Raw genomic sequence first — 10,887 nt, forward strand, 5'->3', positions numbered from 1 at the left:
AAGCAAAACCATCTGTACATCCACGAAAACAAACAAATGAACAAAGCACTGAGCCATCAGTACCCTTCTGTCTCCTCTCACTCCTAACCATCACCTTAATAAAAAAATTTTTACTGATGTATAGTTGCTATGCAATATTATATGTTATTTCAGGTATATAATACAATGATTCACAGTTTTTAAAGGTTATACTCTGTCTATAGTTATCATAAAATATTGGCTATGTTCCCTGTGTTTTACAATATATCCTTGTAGCTTATTTATTTTATACATAGTAGTTTGTACCACTTACTCCCCTACCCCTATATTCCCCTCCCCACTTCCCTCTCCCCACTGGTAACCCCTAATTTGTTCTCCATATATGTGAGTCTGCTTCTTTTTTGTTATATTCACTAGTTTGTTGTATGTTTTAGATTCCACATTAAGCAATATCCTACAGTATTTGTCTTTCTCTCTCTGACTTATTTCACTTAGCATAATGTCCTCCAAGTCCATCCATGCTGCTACACTACAAAAAATAAAATAAAACAAAACACTGAGGCATCAGTACCCTTCCCTCTCCTCTCACCTCTAACCACTACTTTAATAAAAGAATTTTCACTCAAACCAAAATAAGTATAAAGAGTAGAGTGCTGGTAGGACCATAATCTGATTCTGAATTAAGTGTTTCAAACTTACTTTCTACACCTTTCCTTTGTTGTCAATATGTATCTTATCCACAGAATTTTCACATTTAGTCATTCAAAGGAAAATCTGCTTCGTTACCTAAGTATCTTCCCACACTTTTGCAAAGAACCCTAAGTTTCCATTCCATCATTTTGAAGCTGAGGTTACGGGGGCACAAAATGGTTCAGTCATTTGTACCCAGGCAAACGGCAAAGACGGACAAGACAGAGTAAAGAACTCCAAGTTCAGTGTTCCATCCACCCAAGTAAAGATGTACCACTTAAACTGGAGATCCTTGGCAACGGGGAGACCCAGTCAAAGGTTTTTCAGCCTATAGAGGAGGTTTATGCCCACATATTCAGCAAGGATCTGGTCTTTTATCTAACCAGGTTCTTTCCAGCATGACGAGTGGGATTTTTCCACAATTGTTGGGAAACAAACACTGCTTGCACGGAAGCACCACAAATCAGCCCAGGCAGATGAACATGGGTGGGGGTCACGTGACTGCAGGAGCTTCAGTCAAACGGGTGGTCTCCGGTCAGACAAAGAAAAACACCCATTCCCACTGATAGCCTGATTTTCTATAAATCGGAGCATGTTCCGGGTCATGAACAGCCAGAGGTGAGAGTCTGGTCTGTATCTGAAAGTGAAAAGTGCCTAACTGGAAATGACTGCTCGTGTGCACATTAAATGCATTAGAAGCCAGGAAAGTGGGGCTGTGACAGATTAATATGACGGCTGCGGTGCAAAGTCACATGCTCAAAAGCCAAGCTACAGTATTATGCTCAAGCTCGCTTGACAAAGCCTAGAGCCAAACACGGCTAAGTATGGCCAGTTTTATATCCTGAAAACAGCCATTTGAAGCCTGAGAGAAGTAACAGGAGGACTGTGACAAAAGAAGCAATATTTTCATGTAGGTGTGGATGATGATTTCTTTTTTCTGGTTCAAGGAATACACATATTAAAGTGTGTATTTTAAAGCCTATTTTAATATTTTTCTAGTTCAGATGGAAGTCATACTGTTCACAGCCTTTGATTTTAGGAACCAGAACAAAGTAAAAATCAACTACTCACTTAAAAAGGAAAGGAAGGACAAGGTTCTGGGAATTAACCCAGTCACAAGCCATTCCAATCTTTCTGTTAATGCAAAATCCGTTCATAATTTGGCCAAATTGTTATTAACTTCCAAAAACTCCTTTGAAAATTATGAGTTTCAATTTCAAATGAAAGAACTTGAACCATTCACACTGAAGAATTCATCTATGAGCTGCCGTAACATTTCCCTGTTAACTCTCTTGTGTAAAACCATGTGGTGCTGGAGAAAGAACACAGGTGAAGGACGGGGTTCCAGTCCACACGGGGCCACGAGCCATTAATCTCGTCAGGTCATGACACCCCTCTGGGCCTTTTGGCCTCTTTTTGCTTAAAGACTTTCTAGATGTCCAAGAGCTTTCTCGCTGGGATAACTAAACCACTGGTTTACTTATTTGACTGTAGCATATAGTTATTTGTCCACCATTGTCATGATATCCTTATCAGGGCCTTGTCATGGTGCTGTATCGTCATTTTTTATTGAAAGACAGTTTGCCGATGACTCAGTTCTCAGCCAGACACTGAACTGAATAGCCATTAAGGTCACACTAATGCAGACACGAAACCAAAAAAGGAGCTTTGTCTTTTTTCTACTTAAAGAAGACAGCATCTTAAAATAGCATGGACTAGTTTGAAAACACTAGGATAAAAGCCATCACGGTGCTATTCCCTGCTGCAGCTTCATAAAATTGAACAAAAACGCAAGCAAACTGAAGAGAATCTGAGGTAAGCTGGCATTTAAAATTTAAAGCATATGAGAAAACAAAACAAAAAACCCTTGACGTTTCTGCCCCTTACCTTGCAGCCTCTGCATCACGTTGGCGATGTCCCGAGAAGCCCGCGAGGCTGTCCTGGAGGCTGCCATGGTCCCACCTTGGCGTGGAACCACCACTGGAGACTCTCTGCCTGACGTAGTGCAGCCCTAGGTCCCTCCAGAAAACATACTTGAACTTCTCCAGTTCTATCGAGTCATGGACGAATCCCAGGCGCTCACAGCAGTCAGTGAAGAGATCTCCCAGAAATCCAACCACTTCTTTTTTCTTCTTTTGCTTTAAGACTGTCCTCTTAAATGAACTCAGGAACCTGAAAACCAAACAGAAAAGGTTCAATATTTTTAAAACATCTATATAGGTCACCCGAGTGCAAAAAGTAGAGCTATCTTTATTTAATTTGAAGAGATGATTCATCTCTTATTTCTGAAGTGAAATAACTAATGTAAAAATACTTATAAACTATAAAGTAATAGGCAAATATGAGGAATTCTCATGGTACTTGATAAACACATAATCAAAACATACACAGCAAAATTGGTTGCTAAAAGGAGAAATACTCATTTTTTTCCATGTTTTCTTTTTAAACTAGACCTTTTTCATTGATCTATGAAAGTGAAAGTACCTGTATTCAAAACGCCGGTTCTATTTCCTACTATTCACAGGTTCTCTTATCTGGGCTATTTCAGCCTGCTTTGCACACCTATTTTGCTCTGTTGTGTTTGTACACTTTTTAGGAATGAGATCAGATCTTAGCTCCTAAAATCTGATGAATTGAAACAGGATAAATATAAAACTATTTCATTCTAGAAATTCAAATTTCGAATCTTGTCATTTTAGAAGACAAATGGGTTTGATCTAGCTTTTCCCTCCCCATAGAAAGATTTTAAAGTAAGTTGGAAGGCTGGGGTGGGATGGGGGGCTAACAGAGAGGACATTTTCCTTCCAATCCCTTTCCTTCCTGTATTCTCTGCTTTGGTCAAGCTTAATTCATCATGCTGGACGCGGGGAGGTAAAAAAGAGATAAGAGAGTAGTTGATGAAATCTTGACATGGAGACATGTACTTTGAACATGAATTTCCTAACCCTAGGGTTAGCCGAAGAGGAGGCCTTGCCATGAACAGGACAACTGATGACAGAAAGAAGAGGAGGGTGAAAAATGTACCCAGAGAAAAGAAATTTAACCAAGACACCAAACCAAGGGGGCTTATGTGAGCGTGATACTTTTACAATTCATACTCATCTCTGGGCTATGATGATGAAGGTGAAGAAAAGAAACAGGGTGGGGGCAGGGGAGGACGGCAAAAGCAAGACGGTAAAGAAAACACAGCGCATCTATGTGTGTGGTCCACCTTCATCTATGGGATGGTCCAACTTCGGCAAGGAAATAAGAGGTGTCTATGAGTGCTATCAAACATTGTAACGTGAATGTGTGGTCATAAAACTTGTATTATTTGTGAAGAATTGGTTAAGTAATACAGTGTAATTACAGATTACAACTGATTTTTAAAATGGCATTAACACCAGTATATACTGGTATCTAGTTAGATTCTACGAATACGCTGATAACATCTTTTTTAGACCACTACCTCAAAAAGGATGTAAAACATTGCACACTGCTGCTGCCCTGCACATTTCTGGGGCCAGAAAGGGTGTACCGGTCACTTAGCAAGTTAGGGGTCAGTGGTGCAGTGAATAGCACTGACTGGTAAGAAGGCAAAGACAGACTTCTCCTGGCTACTTGCAAAGATACAGAAAGCAGGACCCAATACTCCGCAGCTTCTAGGCTAGAGAGGTACCTCTCAGTGGGTGGTTCCCCCAGGGGTTCTCAGAGGAGAAATAATTACTAATGGCTGGCCCTCATGCCTCAAGGCCTGCAGCCCTACTGGAGCTGTACACCCATTAGCAGCCTTCATGTCCTGGGGAAAAACATTCCACCAGTCCACATACCAAAGCTACCTTAATTTGAAGACTGATAGACAGTGAGAAGTGCCTAAGGGATGTTACAAATGGCTCCCCTAGGGCTTCCCTGGTGGCGCAGTGGTTGAGAGTCCGCCTGCCGATGCAGGGGACACAGGTTCGTGCCCTGGTCCGGGAAGATCCCACATGCCAGCGGAGCAGCTGGACCCGTGAGCCATGGCCGCTGAGCCTGCGCATCCGGAGTCTGTGCTCCGCAACGGGAGAGGCCACAACAGTGAGAGGCCTGCGTACCGCAAAAAACAAACAAACAAAAAAAAACAAGATGCATGCCAGGCAGGATGGATAGCTTGAGCAAAGGCATGGACACAAGAAACAGCATGATTTGTATGTAGAACTGCCAACAGTCAGTGAGGGACTCTATCAGGTGACATTCTGGGGCTGAGGCTGGCAAAGGAGGGAGCAGCCAGATGGCTCAGCCCTGTGTGCTCTGCCCAGAAGCTGGTCCTGGGTCTCCAGGAGGCAACAGGAAACCTTGAGGGATTTTGAAGCTAGACGTGACCACGTGTGATTGAGGTTATTCTAGCTACACTTTTTTTTTTTAAGTACATTGCTCTTTTTCTTTTTTTTTTTTTTAATTTTATTTAGTTATTTTTGGCTGTGTTGGGTCTTCGTTGCTGCACGCGGGCTTTCTCTAGTTGTGGTAAGCGGGGGCTACTCTTCGTTGCAGTGCGCCGGCTTCTCATTGCAGTGGCTTCTCCTGTTGCGGAGCACGGGCTCTAGGCGTGCAGGCTTCAGTAGTTGTGGCACACGGGCTCAGAAGCTGTGGCTTGTAAGCTCTAGAGCGCAGGCTCAGTAGCTGTGGCACATAGGCTTAGTTTCTCCCCGGCATGTGGGATCTTCCCAGACCTGGGCTCGAACCCGTGTCCTCTGCATTGACGGGCGTATTCTAAACCACTGCGCCTCCAGGGAAGCCCATTCTAGGTACGTTTTTTAAGGGTGTATTTGAGGTTGACAGCTCAAAGTTCCAGGAAGATCTGTTAGGAAGGTATCTCAGGCGTCCAGGTGGAAGATGATGAGAGACTGAAACAGGATGGTGAACGGAGGGTAAAATCCAAACAAATCTTGAGGAGGCAAAACGTGCAGGACTTGGTGACTGGGGGGAGACAGGGAGTGGGGGGTGAGGTAGCCAGGGGATCGTGAATGACTCTCAGGGCTCTGACTTGAGCTTCTGTGGGCCACGGTACCATAGGCTGAGCGCAGCAGTAGAGGAGCTGTGCAGGTCACTATTTCCCCAAACTCTGCAGTTCATACCCTCACATCCTTGCTGAACAGCATCTTAATTACCCCTCCACACGCTCAGCTGAGCAAATCCAAAGGCTCGCTGGACCCAGCCGAGGACCCACACTCTGCGCGAAGCCCCCGCTCACACAGCAGCGCACTTTCAGCAATTCCCTCCATTCCTCCAGCACCAACAAGCCACGCTATGCAAAGACCTGTCTTATAATCCTTAACAGTCAGTCTTATCTCCCTCTAATGAGACCATGAGCATTCTGCAGGCATAGAGGTTATAACTCTTGCTGTTTTGACATCACACCCACTGATATTAACTAGATCTCTGGAATACATCCGAGCCCCCAGTATATATTTTTGTTTTCTTGAATCACTTTCACTCCCACTCCTTTGCCGGAGTGAGTCACATAAGTGTCTAATTTTACATTTAATTATTGTTTTCCTCTATTCCTCACTAAAGTATGAACGCGTAGTTTTCTACAGGACTACCCTCAGAAAACTCCTTCCTCCCCACTGCAAAAGACGCTGATGCAACATCCTTCCCTTTTTAGACGTAAGATTAAATATTTTGCTTTTACCATTCACGTACACACATATTTCCTATTTTGTGAAATTATGATATTCTTGCTTTCTACTGATACTTAAATTTAAAGGGCCATGTGATTTGATAAAAATTTCAAATTAATCAGACAAAGATAATAAAAGGAGATTTTTACAAGATATGTGTTCTGGATGTAGGAAGATGTGAGTTTAGACTTAGCTCTGCTCTGACTAGCTGGATGATCTTGAGCTGGTTCTGTGTATGGAGGTGCTCAACAAACACCTGACATGGGATCGTGGTAACGGGACATGCACAGACTCTGGACCAAAACAGACATGGAGCTGAGTCTTAATTCTGCCTCTTCCTGTCCATGTGGGCATGACCTACAGAACTAGGACATGAGAGGAATGTCCAGCACCGTCAATGATCTCAAGAGTCCCAGGCTAATTAAGAGTTTTTAATCAGGTGCAGGATATTGGGCGGCGGGGGGGGGGGGGGGGGGGGTAGGAAGAGAGGGTGAGGGATGGGAAGGGAGACTTAGGGAGACACTGATGGGTTGTGTGCCAATTAACAGTCCTTGCACCATCTTCTAATCATTTCCAGGGAAGGAACTAAGATTATAAAGCAGCTAATTATATCCACCACACCTAGCAGAGAGGTAAGATTCCTGTATTTATTATGTCATACAGCAAATGTATTGAGAAACCACGTGTAAAGGACACCGGTACTGAGTAAATAGCAGTGAACAAGACAGATAAGGCCCTCTTAGAGTTTATGTACCAGAGCAGGGGATGATACAAACAATATTACAATAAAGTAGGTTGCGTATTGTAATGGAGAAATCCCAGGTACTGTGGGAGCAAAGAGAATACCCAACCACTACCATCTGCTGTATTTATCATGCGGGATGCAGAGGGAATTTAGAGTATCTGCTATCTGGGATTCTCCTATCTGAACAATGTACTCTTCTTAACACCAACACCTGTGAAAAGCACGGGAATGAATCATCACAACTTGACTTTTCCAGTCTCTAAGCAGAATGGACAACTGGCTGCTAAAGCAGTTTCCTATTTGTTCTATTAAAAAGGAATACAGGGGGCTTCCCTGGTGGCGCAGTGGTTGAGAGTCTGCCTGCCGATGCAGGGGACACGGGTTCGTGCCCAGGTCCGGGAAGATCCCACATGCCGCGGAGCGGCTGGGCCCGTGAGCCATGGCCACTGAGCCTGCACATCCGGAGCCTGTGCTCCACAGCGGGAGAGGCCACAACAGTGAGAGGCCCGCGTACCGTAAAAAAAAAAAAAAAAAAAAAAAAAAGCTACTGAATACATCTCAACCCCCCTTCTATCTAAGTCCTTTGCTGGAGCGAGTCACATAAGTGTCTAATTTTACATTTAATTATTGTTTTTCTCTATTCATCCTTTAGTAATGGTACTAATTAATGAATGCTAAGATGGCTAAATGGTGGGGAAGAAGAGGGACATCCTGCAGTTAATACAAAAATATTACTGATGCCTGTGTACTGGCTATCAGTGAACAGTGCTGCTAATTATTCACTCATGGATTTTACAGGGTAACAAATAAAAATTGGTCCTTTCCCTGGAAGAACAAAAATATGTAGAAGTACTCAAAAGACGAAGTGCAGAGCTGATCAGCATGACAGATACTATGTCATGACTGAACATTTTTTTTTAAGCCTGGAGTATAAATCTTGCCCAAAGATGCCTGCTACCTTCCTCCCGTGCTTTACTAGAGTCTATATTGCACTTCGTGCCAAACATGAGTTCTCACTGGTTTAGACCACAAGGAAGGACACATTTAACACATTTCAGAGAAGGAGATATGCAGACTTCCTCAAAGGGGAGCCTTGGGTCCTGCACGCCTGTCTTCAGACCACAGGGTGTGACTGCTGTATCTAGCGCTGGTGCCGTCTGCCCTGGGGAGAAATTGCTACTAACCTTGCCCAGTCATGGGTTTCTTACATCCGGTTTCAGTGACACCTCCCTTCATCTCCAAGTAGCTGTGTGGGCTGCATAATTATCAGAGAGCAGGTCCTACTGTAGCACCCTCCCCACTTAGCACAAGCAATTCTTGAACATTTTTCAATGATAAGCTACCTTTTCTCAATCTTTACTTCTTTGCACAGAAGAATCAAGTGGAAAAAAATTCTTACGTGGGGGACGAGGACAGAAATAAACCAGTTTGTGAAAAAATCATTAGTTAAGACAGACAAAAGTGAGGCTATAATGTAATAACTGAGCAAATATTAGTTAAGACAGACAAAAGTGAGGCTATAATATAATAACTGAGCAAATATTAGTTAAGACAGACAAAAGTGAGGCTATAATAACTGAGCAATATTATTATCTGAGTCAGTCTGAAGATGTGTCTTTATCTTCAGCCTGAAATATATTAAGTTAGTGTTGATCTGGCACATTTTGTTCTAAAATTGACAGAAAGTAATAAACAGACTCAAAAATGCAAGCAAAAAACAGATGTGTTTTTTATTACACTGTTCTGGTGATGTCAGGAACTTTTTATCCATCCTATTAATCTTTTTCATCATGGAGAACAGCAGGCCTCTCAAAGAACAGTCCTCATGACTCATGGCTAAATCAGCATTTTACACAGATGTGGGTCATATTAATAATCTTTGCTTAATTGAAAATTATAATATTTCTCATACACAAGTCTAGCTCCTGAATACAAACGCTTTCTTTGGAAAAATAGCTCTCAGATGAAGACAAAAATAGATACCCATTAAAGAAGAGAGAGAGAAAAAAAAAACATTCATTTTGAACTCTCTTAACATTTACAGAAAATTTTCAGATGCGTACAGGTTTTCTACCCCAAACTGAGAAGCTCTGAAATGGACATTCTGGGATGCTAAGACCGGCTTCACAGCTGGTGTCTTTTTCTCCCCAGGGTTGAACCTGACTCTATTTGTGGAAGAGGGCCTGAACTTGCAGCCTCCAAGCTCTGTTATCCGAGGCAGCCCGCTGAACCCCGTTTCCCAGCCGGCTTTCTTTCCTGATGGCTAATAGCTGCTTTATTTTGCATATTTTCCTGTCCTCTGCCATACACCTGCCGCTCTGTGAACCACCATTTCACAGAACTCCCTCCGGCAGTGATGCAAAATCTGTCTGAAACGTATCTTTCTGGAGAGGAGATGAAAGTTATCTTGCCCTCTAGCGTAGGGTCCGCCTGCCAGAAATCGCAGGGCGACAGCTGGAGTAGAGTCTGAAGCCCCGGCCTCCGCTGTTCTTCAAGCCCCGGGCCGTGCTACCCATTTCCCCTCCCCCAGCCCTTCCTAAAATAGTCGGCAGTGGAGGAAGGGAGGCTCCTGGAATTTGTTCAGCGCCCTACATCTCCCATCTGATAGTAGCAACTGTCTCGACCATCGCAATAAGAGGGTGGCTGCCTTTTTCTTCTGCATCACTGGACCCCAGAAGAAGTGCCACAAGCGGAAGTGACAACTCAGAGGGGGGACGTTAATAGGGGTATCTACGCACGAGATGCAAGGAGAACGCTCCCCACCTCCGTCTCTCCTCATCCTTGAGTATCACACACGTACGCACACCACCGCCACCATCACCATCCTCTCCCTCCCATCAAGCACGCACGACCCCGAGCACGCACATACAAACTTGCTTACAATTTGTCTGCAATTTGTGCTGCTTGCACCCATATTCTCTCTCTCCTTCCTCTCTCCCTCTCTCCTTCCCTTTACCTTCTGTCTCTCTCTCTCGGGCTCGTTCTGGTTCCAGGTAGCGCAGCGAGCGCAGCGGCGGTGCCGGTGCGCGCTCTGGGCCGGCCGCGGTGGCGGGAGCCGGGGCGCGGCTGCAGGGCAGCGGGGCGCCGGGCGGCCCTGGTGACCGAGTACAACACGCCGGGCCGGCTCCCCGCCGGCGGCGGATCCGCGGCCGCGCTCCCGGGCCCGCTCGCACACTCACTCACTCACTCCTGCGCCCAGCTGCTCGGCTGCTCTGCCCTCTCTCTGCAAGCGGTCCTCCTTCCGGGTGCACCCTGGGGGTTCAGGCCTCCTCCCACTCCCCCGCCCCCGCACTAAAGCTCCCTTCGGGAAGGTTGGCTAGGCGGGTTCAGCCTCCAGGCAGGTTCCCGGCGCGACCCGTGCGCCGCCACGCCCCTCCCCGCGCCCGGCACCCGGCGCCCGGCTCCAGGATGCGCTGGTCCCTGGCAGAGCCAGGGGCGGGGGCCCGAGCCTCTCTCACCCGCTTCCCTACCTCCCGGAGAAGCACGGCCTCCAGAGTCTCTCCGCAGCTGCAAAGCCTTTCCGTGAGCCTCCCTCTCCGGGAGCCTTTCCACGGGGTCCACCTCCCGGAGGTCGAGGAGGAGAGAAATGGCCGAGAGCGCTGGGAAGGGGATTCGCTGCCCCGCCTTGCTAACTTTGCCTGGGGTTTCCAATGACCTGCTGACCTTCCTGAGCAGAACCTATCTTGAAAGGCTGGGGAGGTTCCCTGATGGTCCCGGGAAGGAAGTGGTGCGGTTCAATGAGGACATTCCTCTGGCTCCTTTTAAATCAACTTTCAGAAAATCCTAACGGCTGACCTTTTGGCTGTCAAATCAGTAGCATATAATTTTAGGGAGACT

The 10,887-nt window shown here is 45.5% G+C and overlaps 1 protein-coding gene across 15 annotated transcripts in view; it reads right to left on the reverse strand.

Annotated features, from left to right (window-relative positions):
* SYNE1 (spectrin repeat containing nuclear envelope protein 1) overlaps window positions 1-10,641 on the reverse strand; it is a 465,530-nt gene extending 454,889 nt beyond the window's left edge. For 14 of the 15 annotated variants that reach the window (XM_079939347.1, XM_079939346.1, XM_079939345.1 and 11 more), the window contains exons 1-2: window positions 10,007-10,456; window positions 2,557-2,841 (exon numbers count right to left, since the gene is read on the reverse strand). In XM_079939347.1, coding sequence (XP_079795473.1) covers window positions 2,557-2,623 — 67 coding nt within the window. In that variant the 5' untranslated portion in view covers window positions 2,624-2,841; window positions 10,007-10,456. Of the gene's footprint in view, window positions 1-2,556; window positions 2,842-10,006; window positions 10,457-10,520 lie in introns of those variants that run through there. The other variant, XM_079939340.1, reaches the window with a different exon arrangement.
* Between the last annotated feature and the right edge of the window lie 246 nt (window positions 10,642-10,887).

The sequence above is a fragment of the Stenella coeruleoalba genome, assembly GCF_951394435.1.
Source record: "Stenella coeruleoalba genome assembly, chromosome: 12".
In the NCBI taxonomy this organism is placed as follows: domain Eukaryota; kingdom Metazoa; phylum Chordata; class Mammalia; order Artiodactyla; family Delphinidae; genus Stenella; species Stenella coeruleoalba.